Source organism: Takifugu rubripes, unplaced genomic scaffold, assembly GCF_901000725.2.
Source record: "Takifugu rubripes unplaced genomic scaffold, fTakRub1.2, whole genome shotgun sequence".
Classification (NCBI taxonomy): Eukaryota; Metazoa; Chordata; class Actinopteri; order Tetraodontiformes; family Tetraodontidae; genus Takifugu; species Takifugu rubripes.
The window spans coordinates 395,889-410,932 of NW_021821632.1; the positions used below are offsets into that span (position 1 = coordinate 395,889).

The 15,044-nt window shown below is 47.0% G+C and overlaps 2 protein-coding genes and 1 long non-coding RNA gene across 3 annotated transcripts in view; 2 read left to right on the plus strand and 1 right to left on the minus strand.

Moving 5' to 3' along the window:
- LOC105419729 (collagen alpha-1(XXI) chain) overlaps window positions 1-3,159 on the plus strand; it is a 25,863-nt gene extending 22,704 nt beyond the window's left edge. Inside the window, exons 27-29 of the mRNA XM_029831938.1 lie at window positions 987-1,181; window positions 1,664-1,741; window positions 1,831-3,159. Coding sequence (XP_029687798.1) covers window positions 987-1,181; window positions 1,664-1,741; window positions 1,831-2,018 — 461 coding nt within the window. The 3' untranslated portion in view covers window positions 2,019-3,159. The remainder of the gene's footprint in view (window positions 1-986; window positions 1,182-1,663; window positions 1,742-1,830) is intronic.
- Window positions 3,160-5,670: 2,511 nt separating this feature from the next.
- Window positions 5,671-9,424, plus strand: LOC101069061 (C-C chemokine receptor type 3-like). The gene is made up of 3 exons (XM_011607736.2): window positions 5,671-5,797; window positions 5,887-6,071; window positions 8,337-9,424. The coding sequence occupies exons 1-3, from the start codon at window positions 5,717-5,719 to the stop codon at window positions 9,181-9,183; spliced, it is 1,113 nt and encodes a 370-aa protein (XP_011606038.2). The 5' UTR covers window positions 5,671-5,716; the 3' UTR covers window positions 9,184-9,424.
- On the minus strand, window positions 7,871-9,129 carry LOC115248328 (uncharacterized). Its single transcript, XR_003887233.1, has 3 exons — window positions 9,019-9,129; window positions 8,767-8,937; window positions 7,871-8,689 (listed from the first exon to the last, which is right to left on the minus strand). It is a non-coding gene; the product is annotated as an uncharacterized lncRNA (long non-coding RNA).
- Window positions 9,425-15,044: the final 5,620 nt, after the last annotated feature.

Consider the following 15,044-nt stretch of genomic DNA (forward strand, 5'->3'; position numbering starts at 1 on the left):
CAGCATTCACCAGTTCACCATTCACCAGTTCACTATTCATCAGTTCAGCATTCACCAGTTCACCATTCACCAGTTCACTATTCATCAGTTCAGCATTCACCAGTTCATCATTCACCAGCTCACCATTCACCAGTTCACTATTCATCAGTTCAGCATTCACCAGTTCATCATTCACCAGCTCACCATTCACCAGCTCACTATTCACCAGCTCACCATTCACCAGCTCACCATTCACCAGTTCATCATTCACCAGCTCACCATTCACCAGTTCATCATTCACCAGCTCACCATTCACCAGTTCACTATCCACCAGTTCACCATTCACCAGCTCACTATTCACCAGTTCACCATTCACCAGCTCACCATTCACCAGCTCACCAGTTCACTATTCACCAGTTCACTATTCACCAACTCACCATTCACCAGCTCACCATTCACCAGCTCACCATTCACCAGCTCACTATTCACCAGCTCACCATTCACCAGCTCACCATTCACCAGCTCACCAGTTCACTATTCACCAACTCACCATTCACCAGCTCACCATTCACCAGCTCACCAGTTCACTATTCACCAGCTCACCATTCACCAGCTCACCATTCACCAGCTCACCAGTTCACTATTCACCAGTTCACTATTCACAAGCTCACTATTCACCAACTCACCATTCACCAGCTCACTATTCACCAGCTCACTATTCACCAGTTCACACTGATCACTAGAAACAGACTCTTTGTTGCAGCTGTTATAATTCAGTCCAATAGTTCTTAGAATCAGAGTGAACACGATCAGTTCATTCAGCCCCTCCTCCTCCTCCCACTTCCTCCCCCATCCCCTCCCCCTCCTCCTCCCCCTCCCCCATCCCCTCCCACTTCCTCCCCCTCCCACTTCCTCCCCTCCTCCTCCTCCCCCATCCCCTCCCACTTCCCCCCCCCCCCTCCTCCCCCCTCCCCTCCTACTCCCCCTCCCTCCCGGTTTCCTTGCAGATCACCTTCCAGCACTACTACAGTCTCTCAGCCCCCCAGCCCGATGTGAACGTTGTCAGAGCATAAAAGGACCACCAGGACAGTCAGGAGCCCCAGGTCCCAAAGGCTCCATGGGCATCCCAGGCTACCCTGGGGGGAGCGGCGCCCCTGGTTACCCGGGACCCCCTGGAGTGCAGGGTCCAGCAGGCCTCAAAGGTATGAGCTGAAGCCTGAAGGACAGGATTATGTTGTTTGCATCCAGCCTACATAATAGAAGGTGACAGGATATCTTTCAATCAGCCTGTAAATCCTGAGACAAACAAGACGATAAATAACAACAAAGAGCAACCGGGGAAATTTACTGTTGCTTTCAACAGTGATTAAAATCAACGAGTAACAAATTGAAGAGGTTGATGTTGAGCGCGTCTCATAAAACTCCAGCATCATTAAAGTCGGCGGAGCACAAAGACGTAACGGTTGATCAGCGCGGCGCAGCAGCACCACGCTCAGCTGTGGACGCTGGTCCTGGTCAGGGAGACGGGACAGGACACAGGCGTCCACCATTGTGGACGCCTTTGGTCCCTCGGCTGCAGGGTTCCATGAGGAGAGTCCCCAGAACTAAAGAAGGGGAGCAAACCTAAAGTTCCAGCTGAGTGTTCACTGTGTTATAACACTGTTATAATGGGTCACTGTTGCAGGTGACCTTGGTCCCCGAGGGCTTAAAGGCAGCATCGGGGAAGGTTATCCGGGACCCCCAGGACCTCCCGGACAGCCAGGTTTGTTGCTCCACTCACAATTCTGGTCTTTTAGGATCTGCTTCCCGGTGTAACAGAACTGCCTCTTTTGTCTCCCGTCTTCCTCAAAGGGGCTTCGGGTCCTCGCGGCTTTGATGGAGTTGGCCGACCTGGCAACCAGGGAATCCCAGGGAAGCCGGGACCGCCAGGAGATCCCGGCCAACGGGGCAATCCGGGACCTCCAGGCGTCTGCGACATGTCCATGTGCTACCAGACGTACGACCTGAGAGAACACTACAGGAAAGGACCCAACATGTGATGGCACAACACCGGGAGCAGAACCGTTGTAGAGACTCCTACACGGCCACCGCGACTCTCTGCTGACACAGGGTTCAGAGGTCGTGTGTGTGGGAGCAGGACCAGGACTGTGGCTCAGAACGCCGGCAGGAAGCTGCAGCTGTTCCGTAACACTTCAAAGTGTCCTGATTGTGACATGGCTGTTGGGTTTTTGTAAACATCAGGAGACGTTTAAGATTCAGGTTTGAAACAGCTACCTCCACTTTGATCCACATGTTGAAGTCGGTGCTAAAAGGCTAGGCTAAGCGTGCTCACGTAAACTCAACTCATAACTTATTTTAGCGGTGACCCGTGGGTCTGTAGTGGTTTTTTTATATACTTTCCAGATTGCAGACCATTATGTGACCGTTATGTGGTAAATGCTCCTGTGACTCATGGGGCTTCCTTCCTCTTTTGGAGAATTGAATCAAACAGTGGGAAACATGTACGCTTTTGTTTTTAGCGCACATCAGGTGCATTAGCAGCAGGTTCGAGCATGAGCCGCCTTGCTCCACCACACCGGCTGCACCGTCTCCTTGTATCCATACCATGAGGCGAGGGAGAGGAGCGGCTGCATGCTAGCTTTCCTTTCCTGTCAGGACACACCTTTTTTTACCAGAACCAGATGAGGATTCGTCACTTTCTGGTGGTTTTTCTTCTTCTCACCACAGAAAAATGTGCTTGAGTTCAAAAGTCCATCCTGCTACCAGAGCAGATCAACTGTTCCACCTCCGGCTCTTTGTGCTCTTCTCTCTTTTGCTGTTTGTTGTGGTTACCAACATCACACAGATTGCCGCACCGCTGATCTCCCATTCCTGGGTTGTCATGAATTCTCATATAATGGCCTTTATTTACCTCACCTGCAGATTTATGTGGGCTTCTATTAATGTGACGTATTGCTGGTTTGTAAATACATCCTGGCTGCTTTATGTAAAAAAGGCTCCTGGATTAATTTGTCGCAGGCACTCTTTACAGACCTAAAATGTCGATTCAATCCATCTTTACAAAGTCATTACTTTTATTTTCCCAGCACCATTAGCTGCTTTTACTTTTGATTACCTTTAAATTTCCATCAACCTGGGTTTACCTGCATTTGTAATTTTAATTAAAAGATCTGGAAGGCTCGTATAGCTGACTTTAATCTGAGATATATCTGCTGGATCGTTTTGAAAGGACCAACAGCTGAGGTAAAGAAAGAGCAAGTAAGAACAGCTGAGGTGAGGAAATCTACCACAGTTACCACAATTAGCACTAAATATTCTTGTTTGTGCAACAATATTACCACAAAGTGGTTCCACGTGGATTCTTTATTTTGACCAGGAGGAACCCTGAAGGGTAAATGTTGTAGGAAGGAATTCAAATTCAGCTCATTTAAATTCAAGATTCAAGATTCAAGAGTACTTTATTGATCCCTTTAGGGGGTGTCCACCAGGGAAATTAGCATCTCCAAAGAAACGTACAGCACTGTACAAAATTTCCCACCACCATTACACCCCATTAAACCTATTAAAGATAATAAAAATAGAATAAAATAAGAAATAAAATAGAATAAATTAAAAATACAATATGAATATAAATATAAAACTATAAAAATGTTCCGGTCCTTCTGTTGGCCCTCCTCCCCCCCTGTGAGGAGTTGAACAGTCTGATGGCTCGGGGGATGAATGAGTTCCCCAGTCTGTTGGTCCTGAACTTGGGGAGGCGCAAATTATAGTGTAAGCCAACGATTGAAGCCACCGAGGAGCTGATGCCAACCCCCACACCCCCTTACCAGGGCTCAATCAACACTGGTCTGGTCCCCAAAACCAGCACCAGGTTCTGACTTCATGAAGGCCCAGATGACGGCGAGAGCTCAGCGCCAACGGGAGCAGTTGGTCTGGTCAGCTGCATAATGGAAAGACTTAAACCCCCCAGGAAAGAAGAGAACCTCCCAAATGCAGATTGGTTTACACCTTTGTGTCGAGGCAGTTCTGGTAACTAGCAGGACGTTTGGGGCCCCTGGGCCTGTGGGGGCTCTCGAGTGTGCATGGTTGTTTGTTCGCCCTGCGTCTTGCCCTGCAACCCTGTTATGGGGAGAGCGGAGGAAGATGGACGCATGCACCAACATGAACTGCACCGACCGAAGCAAAGGTAGGCCACAATCCCTCCTGTGGCACAGCGAACGTGGTCCGCAGGGCCGCGCTGCAGCCAAAGGACAGATCAGACACAGAGGTCGGGAGAACGCACCAGCAGCGCCAGCAGCAGAACAATCCGTCAGCCCCCACCAGTAACGAGCTCACGGAGGAAAAGGAGGAGATAAGTGGTCCACGTGTTCCCACTGGGAGACACCTGGACACCTTACCGCAGATGAATTAGTGGCACCGCAGGAAGCAGGAGGACACTACACCTGTTTACAAGTGCAGGAAAAGAGTGTGTGTGTGTGTGTGGGGGGGGGGGGGCTCAGTGCCGGCTTATTTGGAGTCCACACGAGTGAGGATTAACCTGCGAAGGATAAAGGCAGGGCAAGAATCCAGCAGGAGAGTTCTCCGTCACACTAACGCTGCAGAAATTACACGTCAGCAGGACGAGCTCACAGCCGCATCCTGACAGGAGAGGATTAAGAACCAACAACCTGCTGGATCAGACAACAACCGCTGGAAAAAGTGTTTTATGACGGCGTTTCACGCTGCTTTAACCACTGCTGCAAATACCTGCCTCAGTATACATGTTTCCTATGAGCAAGGCACCAAGCACACACACACATACACACGAATAAAACCAATGCTACATGGACAAAAGACATATTTACATCTCATATTTGCTTAATTGGTTGAGTTCATTTATAAGATATTTCTTATTTCCTAACTATTAGTAAAACTAGTGAATAATGCAAATGTTATTCAGGTTTCAGAAATAATACAACTATAATGACAACAGCAAGTATGGATAATGATGATGATGATGATGATGATGATGATGATGATGATGATGATGATGATGATGACGATGACGATGATGATGATGATGACGACAATGATGAGTTTTTCCTTGTATATGGAAGCCTGGAAGGGTCTATCCTCCCACGACACTAATGGATGTTTCATTTTACCCATTTTAAATTGAAAATCGGTGTATCTTACAAATGGCCCCTTGGAGGCAAAAATGAGATCTGAAAGTCAAATGGGAGCGAGAACCATTGAGATCAAAGGAATCAATTTTTGTTCAATATTGTATTACTTTCAAATTGTCCTCACACTTAATTCAAAACCTCCCCGCTTCCCTTCACCGTGTGAAAATGAGCAAATTACGCGAGCAACCACAATTCAATGCGTTCATTAACACCGAGTGCAGCCTTTTCACGGAGTCCTGGCCCAGACGTACCCCCCCACACACACCGTCTGAAACCCCTGCAGAGTCCTGCTCATGTCTGCCGTTGGATAATAAAGGTTGTGTTTCCAATAATTAGACCCATTAGGGGTCTAGGCTGATATTGTGTCCTAGACCACAGGGTCCAGAACAGCCTGAGGACCTTCAGAGCCCCTTTGGGCCACCTCAGTTAGGCCTGAATGTGATGTGGATGTCTACAGACCGGGGAGGAGATGAGTCCAGTATTTTGTATACTGACACACATTCTTGTGGTTCCTCCTTCCTCATTTTCGCTGACTTATAACTGAATGATGATGTGAGTCAGTCGGCGCTGACATGAAAATCACCCAGCAGGCAGAAGCATTTTGGCCAGAGAACCAGGACCTCGTAGCACGTCTGAGTCCTTCTATTGAGCAGGTGAATACCAGCCTTTCAGACTCTGGACTCCACTGTGTTGAGCAGTTTACCCACCATGCCTCCGCTTCTATTTTTGTTCCCTCTTTCAGCTAAAGATGGAAAATGCAACATTCATCGACGACTACTACATCTATGACTATAACAACTCCACCCCCGTAAGTCCGTGTAGCAGGGTGGACGATAACCTCCTGGGGGCCCGGCTCTCCATCCTCTTCTACTTCATGTTTCTCTTCAGCTTCGGTGGAAATTGGCTGGTTTTGGTCGTCCTCCATCGGTGAGTGTGGGCAGCAACACTGATTCACTAATGCAACCGTGGAATTGTTGTCCTCACTTACAGATACATGCGAGTGTGTGTGTGTGAGTGTGTGTGTGTGTGTGTGTGAGAGAGAGAGAGAGAGAGAGTGCTCGGAGGTTAAGGCCACTGACTGTGAAGTGTTCAGGGGGCTGAATGAGAACAAGCGCTTGCTGAACTGCTCGTACGTGAGTCACCCCAAGATGAAAACTTACATGCAGAGGATGTCAGATCGGTGGGATCTTTGAAACGCAGCTTGCAGCCTGATGTTCCGCCGTGTGTTCTGCAACTGCTCCCACAGCTAAATCCTGAAGAGAGGCAACGCCACGGCCACATGGGAGCCCCAATTAGGCCAGCAAGTAATGAGATGGCCTAAGAAATAAGGTTAACATGAGATTGGACGCCTGAAACTTCCGTAGTTCCGTAGAGAGAGTGAAGTACAGTCTGAAGGGAGGAACGTAGTACTACAGTCATTATATTTACAGTCCATCAGCAGTGGTCCTCAGGCCACTTGGCCACCAAGACCAGCATCCAAGGTCAAGGTCACATGGAGGGAGTTGAACCAGCCACCTCGACAACTACGTAATGTGGTTGCACAAGTCTGCAGACCTTCCTATGTTGATGTGACTGTTTTCACCACTAAATAGTTCCTAATTTTGCAAAACACTCACTCTGTTCCCTGAAAAGAGGTTGAAAACTGTGAAGAATCAGGTTGGTGTTCTTCAGAATAGGATAATGACTCTCGTTGACTTTGGCTTAGAGGTTCCTTGTCCTACATCGCAGTCATGCAGGCCGCTGCCAACTCGCCCCCGCAGCCGATTGGCTCCGGCCCGGTCGGAGGGGTTATTACACCGCAGCAGTGTGACCTGATGGGAAATGTTAGGGCAGCGGAGCAGCTTCTAGTCATTCAACCGTGATTCCTACAGTCGGAAACGCACATTTAAATTGTGTGGTGGATTGGTTAGCACCTCCTGCAGAAGTGTGCACATCTGGGCTCCTCAGACGTTTGCTCAGGACCCAGACTTCATGCTTAGTAACCTCAACACAAGCTTTAAAGGCTGGGCTGCAAATGGCCTCATGGCTCACTACACACTCAAAGGTGTGAGTCTGAGCTTCCAAAAGGGGTCACTCCTATTTTCTGAAATTGTCCTGCTGGGATGCCATTTTGGACAAGTGTCCACTCTGTCATGAGGACGGGTTTAAAAGGAAAACATTGTATTTCGGGGACGAAGGCGGCCTGCAGTGTATCGAAGAAGACAAACACTTCCTGGGGGTGTCACAAAGACAGGAGACGGCTGATAAAGCACAGAATGAGTCAAAATGGCTGCAGTGACCCCATGTTCACCTTACAGGACATAATATGACAATCAGGACCAACTGTTCATGCTTCTGGGTTTCTCTAAAGATAAACTAATATTTGGTTACGGTCAGATGGGAAACAGGGTTCCGGTCAATGAAATTCCTGTTCAGGTAAATATGTGTGATTCTTACAAATCAGAAAAAAAGAATGGAGATAAAAAGAAGTTTCTTCTGTCAACAATGACCTGAACAAAAGCAAAAGAAGGTCCTGGTTCTGGAACGACCCGCTTCAGAGACCCTGGACCTGAAGCGCGATCATCTGTGAGGTGGCCTCTGGACAGCTGTGAAGAGGCGATACAACCCAACTGGAGGGTCCCCCACATGAGCCTGGTCCTGCTCAAGGTTTCTTCCTGCCACTGTTGCTTGTTGGGGGTCCGGCTCTGGGATTCTAACAGACGCTGATAACTAAAGACGAACTGAACTGGAGCTAACCTGACCTGACAGACAGCCCATATATGAAAAGGTGTTTCAGCAGAGGCTCAGTTTGAGGGTGTATGCACACAAGCCGCCTTTAAATACAAGTTTTGTTTTCATCCACATTAAAAAGGAGGAAAACCTTCTGACATGTTCTCACACGCGTTTCAACAGGAAAAGGACATTTTTTCTAATCATTACCTCATCCAGCGTCACATTTAATTAAGAGATTGAGCTAAGTGGCTGAAGGAAATAAAAAAAAAATAATCAGACACAATGTTCTGTTTGCATGTTTAGCTGAAGGTCCGAAACCACCTTAGGCTCTCTGCTCAATTTCACCTGTGACAGGTGTTTGTTTTCAGAGCAGAAGCTCCTTCTCAGGTTAACGTGAGCAAACCAATGAGAAACCAACCAACCAAAACACATTTTTACAGTCTGAACTAGAATGATGGGCGAAACATCTGTTGTCTCCAGGTTTGAGAAGATGACCACGGTGACCAACATCCTGCTGCTGAACCTGGTCTTGTCCTCCATGATCTTCATGAGCAGCCTTCCCTTCATGGCCGTCTACATGCAGCTCTCCAACTGGATCTTTGGTGACGTCATGTGCAGGATTGTTGGAGGGATGTACTACCTGGGCATCTACAGCTCCGTCCTCTTCCTGACCCTCCTCACCTTCGACCGGCACCTTGCAGTCGTCTACTCTTTGAGTGTCTCACGGATGAGGAACCTGAGATATGCCGTCATCTCCTGCGTGGTGGTGTGGCTGGTCAGCGTTCTGGCATGTGTCAACAAGATGATGCTTCACACCTCATTCTTCCATTCTGCTGAAAAAAGAATGTACTGTGATGAATATCCTCTCAGCTCACCTTACCATTCGCAGCTGAAGGCAGCTGGGTTTTACATGCAGCTTTTTCTTTTCTTGCTCGTTCCTCTGGCCATCATCATCTACTGCTACGTTAGGATTGCCATCACCGTCATATCCTCCATGCTGGCCACCAAGTTCAAGATCGTCAGGTTGATATTTTTCATTGTGGTCTTGTTTTTCTTGTGCTGGACTCCCTTTAATATTGTTCTGCTCTTGGATGACACAGACATCTGTGAGGAATCACAAAAACGGGGTTATGTCCTTCAGATCACTCGGAATCTCGCCCACCTTTATTTCTGCATCAGCCCAATCCTTTACACATTTGTTGGACGGAAGTTCCAGAACTACTTTAGACAGATGTTGGTAAAACGGTTCCCGGCACTGGAGAAGCATGTTTCTGTGAGTCACAGTGGAACTAATGGGTCTACCAGAACAACGCGGAATGACCTGTAGGAAGCAAATGCCTGCTGTTATTGATGGTCCAGAAACCCCTGGTTCACCTTCACATCGATCAAACAGCTCCCGCAGGTTGTGCATCAAGCTGCTCACAGAACAGCCCACCTTCAGTGGGCAGCGGAACCCACAGCAAATTACACCGCCTGGAAAATATTCACTTTGTTTTGTTAATGACACAGATTCATTCATTCTAGTTCATTCTGAGTTTTATCTTTAGCTAGCTGTACGTTTGCTATTTTAGTGTCCAGGGTTGAGTCTGGTGCCAGTAAACCCCAGAGGGTAAAGACCAGCCTGGGTTAACAGGGGTTTATTGCCAAAGAAACAAAATAATCTCTGGTCTTTAAGCATGAAGAGATGACGAGGGGGAAATATGTCAGCCTGGAAAAAGATAAAAAACATTTTATTCCATTAGTCCCCCCCCCAAAAAAAAAAAATTACAGCTCTCCGCAGGTAAAACAGTTGCAAGTAATGTGCAGGTAATCCAAGAACAAGCAGAGAGAAAGCCTGCTCCCAGCATACAGGTGTTTAACCATCTGGCAGCAGTGGACGAGCCACCACAATCATGGACCTGGCTGCAGCTGCGCCTCATTACAGCAACTCCAAGCAGCTGTCGCCCCTCTGCACCTTCAACCTGCCAGCAACACCAACGCACCAGGGTTCGGAAGCAGAAGCTCTGAGGGACGTTTCAATTAGAGCCAGCTGAGAGGACTGTTGACCCAGACGCCGATGAAGATGGTGATGATGAAGAGGATGATGATTATAATAATGCTGCTGATGAGCATGAAGAGGATGGTGATGATGAAGAGGATGATAAAAAAGATGATGATGGTGGTCATGATGATGGTGGTGATGATGATTTTGGTGGTGATAATGACAAGGATGATGATGAGATGTTGGTGGTGATGATGATGAGGATGATAAAAAAAGATGGTGGTGATGATTTTGGTGGTGATAATGACAAGGATGATGATGAGATGTTGGTGGTGATGATGATGAGGATGATAAAAAAAGATGGTGGTGATGATTTTGGTGGTGATAATGACAAGGATGATGATGAGATGTTGGTGGTGATGATGATAATGATGAAGAGGATGATGCTGGTGGTGATGATGATGAGGATGATAAAAAAAGATGGTGGTGATGATTTTGGTGGTGATAATGACAAGGATGATGATGAGATGTTGGTGGTGATGATGATGAGGATGATAAAAAAAGATGGTGGTGATGATTTTGGTGGTGATAATGACAAGGATGATGATGAGATGTTGGTGGTGATGATGATAATGATGAAGAGGATGATGCTGGTGGTGATGATGCTACTGCTGATGAAGAAGAGGATGATGAAGATGAGAAGGATGATGGTGGTGATGATGCTACTGCTGATGAAGAAGAGGATGATGAAGATGAGAAGGATGCTGGTGGTGATGATGCTACTGCTGATGAAGAAGAGAATGATGAAGATGAGAAGGATGATGATGATGATGATGATGAGGGACGTGTGGATGGTATCTTAGGGCCGTGATGAGCTGAACTCTCATTGTATCCTCATGTTTGCTGCTGTTGAATAAAGAACTTTCATCAAACGTCCAACAGTGAAGGACCTTTTATTTGGCTCTTTTCCTTTGGGAGTTTGTTTCTGGCTCGAATCACCTTGAGTGAAGGTCAAACCTCAATGCAAAGCAAAATAGAACAGAAATGAATGAATAAAAGGTGCAGGTGTGTTTGGCCGCCTTCAAGGCCGGTTGAGGAAAATGACAGAAGACTGAGAAATGAAGCACTAAACAACTGACTCACACTTTTTTAACAAATAAGACCTGCTCTTGGCTGAGCCAGATGAGAGGTTCCGTGTTGCCCCGGACGATCACCTGCTATAACGTCTTGTCTGGTGAGCCTCTTCAGGTAATCACTCAACATGAAGCCGCGCGGTGACGTCTTGAACGCCTGTGTGGGTCAGCTGACCTGCATGCATAAACAACAGGCTGCTCGGTGATGAGGTGACCGATACGATTAATGATGGACTCAACGTGCACGCCGTCCCCCAGCAGCTCGCTGCCTTTGGAGGTGTCGGCATCCAACCAGATGGTGTCTGACTGCTTCAGTTCTATAAACTACAAACCGATGGATATAAATAACCCCCTCCTGCAGATGAAACCACCCTTTAAAGGCAAATGAGGGATTATTTACAAATGATCCGCTGGAACATCAACTACAGTTTTTGGAGTGGATTAAAGTGGATCCTGTAGGTTGGGAGGGATTTGCAAATCACTCTATTAACAATGTCAGTTCTTTTATTGGATTTGGAGTTTGGAGAAGAAATGATTCATTAAATCATGAGGTGTTGGAAGTCCGGATGGGATGTTTTCATTTGGTTTGTGTTGTGTTGTGTAGCTGCGTGAGAGCAGCTCAGCTCACAAGCTGCTAACGTTATAGTTCAGACTAAACCTGGGGACAAACACTGATGACGTTGGACGGGTGTGATGGGGGTAGTTACACTTTTTCACTGAGGTCAAGTTAAGAGCATTCTGATCACACACACTCAGACTTTTATTTCCATCCCAGAAAATCACGCCGACCTTTCATCAGTTCTCATTGATCCACAATTGTTTCTGCCCAACATAGAATGAAACAGCCTGAAAAGCTGCCATTTCAGTGGCATAAAGCCAGATCTAGAGTTAGTGCGGTGTGTGTGTGTGTGGGGGGGGGGGGGGGGGGTCAGGCAGAGAGGCAGTGATTCCTTTTAGATTGAAGGACAATAATACAGACACAAGTAATACAATAGACAGTTTAATTCAAAACCAACTAAATGACTGATTTCAACCCAGACTCTGGTCATTGATCAGAGGGTCTATTTATAGGAGCATAATGATCAGAGTAGCACATTTTTTCTTTTGACTGGTAACATTTTGGAGGTGCTGCTGTGCTCTGGGGGCAGCAGTATTCAAACTTTTCCCCTTTTCATGATATTATTATTATTGAGTTTTAAACAAATTGTGTTATCCCCTCACATAGACACAAATGAAGCCTTTTTAATCAAAAATTGTTATTGTCTGGAGAGAAATCAATTCCTATTTATGTGCATTTAACTGAATGAAGTCACCAGTTGGTGATATTATATGAACCCGCTCTGCCACAAACTGCAAAATAAAATTTGATTGCATGTAGTTCCTGATGTGAAAGCAGCTGTGCCGATTCAATAAGAAGGCTGACATTACCTGCATGCAATAAAGCTCAAATGTCGCTCTAAAGTTGGCCTGCGTGAGCAAAAGGCTGCTGCGAACAAAAGCAGCTGCTGGCTCGTCCCAGCAGTTGGGGAAAGGAGGAATTGAAAAATCAACTATTTGGCAAAAACACTGTAAAACTTTGCTCTCAGTGGGGATGTGGAGAATAAAGGAGATATCTCCCACTTCACCTTCATGCTGGGTCTCATTTTTGCCTTTTAATAGAAGTGTCAGAGAGCTCTCTGGGGGCCCCCAGTTGGAGAAGAATTAATTGCCGGATTAGAGCTACATGCACCCTCTCTCCATCTTGACTTATAACATGGCTTTAGGGTCTGCAGTATTTATGTGTGTGTGTGTGTGTGTGTGTGTGTGTGTGTGTGTGTGTGTGTGTGTGTGTGTGAAGTAGATATCCATGAGGTAGAAGCGGGCTGTCTTCTCCTGAGTTTCATTTCTGTTTCCTACAGACTCTGAAGGAGCCTTGATTGGTTGGCAACAGGCAGAAATATGGCATCAACGTTGCTCCAGGACACGCTGGTTTATAGTGTCCTCTTTAAAAAAGATGATCACATGATCCAGACGTCTCCGTCCACAGGGGCCCCTGTATTTCAGACGCAACTCAGAGTCAGAACTGATTAAAACCCAACGGTTGTTCATCCCAGCAGGGCCGGAATTCCCGCCCAGCCCGTTTCAATAAGGAAGCCTCCTCGTTGGTGCCGTGGACGTTTCCTCCTGCTCCACATCTTCACCCTGATTCCCCAGAGTCTCTGCGTCTTCTGAATATACTATGGCCTGGAGATGATGGCGCCATGCGCTGAACGACTTGTGCTGTACCTTCAGAACCACTGTTCTGGACCCGTTCCACCGGATTCACTCGGTGGCTTTATTCACCTCATGCCATCACAAAATACTGCATTTGGGTTTTGATTCACACTCTCCAAATTTGGAATTGGGTTTTGGATTTCTGAGGTTAGGGATCACCGAGTTAACCACGTTGTTCTCAGCTCAGGTTCGTCTCTTTGGGCTGAACCAAAACAGCGTTTTGTCTTTTCAACTCTTGCGTAACACAGTCAGCTGTTTGGGAAACGACACGTCCTCCCCTGAGATGCTAACCCGTCTCGATGTCTCCGAACATGCACAGATGTGCTCAAACTCCGTCTGGGAGGGACGTAACCTGCTGCTGCACCAGGTGTCTCCTGCACTAACACCAGAAGTGTTCATCTTTCTGCTCTGAATGGCTTGATAACGTCTCCTGAAGCAGAGGTGAATCGTCCATCTCTGATGAACAAAAGGCCTGACGTGACGTCCTTTCTCTTCTATCTCACCGTGCTGCTGGTTTATTACTGCTCAGTTCCACCATAAATCTTTCTTTGTGCAAACTCTGCTCATAATGTTGGCAGAAATGAAGTGATGGAGCACACATCTGTGGTAGCTGGGCCTTGTGGAGGTGGCCTCGGTGTCACCAAATGAGTTAAAGTGTTGATCCCAGAGGCCTCGTATTTGACACATGGATGTTGGATCATAGAGCTCAGACACGCAGCAGAAAAGCTGCTTTGTTGAAACTGATTTTTCTACAAATCCATTTGAAAGTGGAGGTTCTGACCTTTAGAGAGACACTGTCCAAGCCTTACTGAAGCCGTGATCATCTCCAGTGATGCTTCATGAATGTGAAACAACAGGGAAACCACCTCACCCCGATATTACTGTTGCTGCTTCAGTAGACACGTGTTAATCTTTAGCAGATTCCCTGGAGCCCCAGCACTTTATAATAGATCATCTTTACAAAATTCTCCTTCTATCCTCATGTGCTCACTCAATTATCGATAACTGCAAAACCGTCTGCTTTTGGAGAGCCATGCTTCACCAGAGGCGTGTTGGGTTTTAGCTCCACCAAGGTGGTTCTGTGACTGTTAACTAAAGAGGTTCATGAGATTTGAATGAAATTCTCAGGAAATATTGATAATGGGCCAAAGAAGAGCTCATTAAATGTTGGTGATGTTCCACAGGGACGCTCCAAAAGATCAAGGCCATGGGGCTTTGATCATAATCTCAGTGACTCTGTTATGTAACCTTGTATTACAGCTTCCTGTATATGGGTGGAGGTCACAATATGTGGCAGGATCCTTGATGCGCAGCTTTAGATGGGGACTGAGTTCCCTGAGAGAAAGTCAAGGTGAGATCAGTGTCTGCTGGTTGCACATCAATAAAGCTGCTGAGGTGAGACGAGCCGGTTCCTCCAAAGGTGCATTTAGCGTTTGAGAATTGTACAATTAAACGTTGTCAAGACAACATTCAGAAAGGCGGAGACTGGAGGCGAGACGTTGACGGTGGAGCTAAACACGATGAATGAAAAGGAGCAAACGGCGTAGCATCGAACAGCATGCCATCGGCCCAAAGACTGAACAACAGGAACCCGACTTCCTAAATCTTTATCAAAGCACGCAGGCTTTTGGTGGGACGACGGGACCTGTCCCCCTGTCCTGAACAGACCAGAGCAGGCCTGAACTAAAGTGTGTTAGGGTTAGGGTTAGGGTTAGGGTCACCCCCCCCCCCGTGCTGACTCCACAGTTTTGCTTCGTCTGTGAACATCGTCTCGCTGATCGCTGCACTTGTTCCCAAACCTCCGCTTTCCTTCTCTCGGGT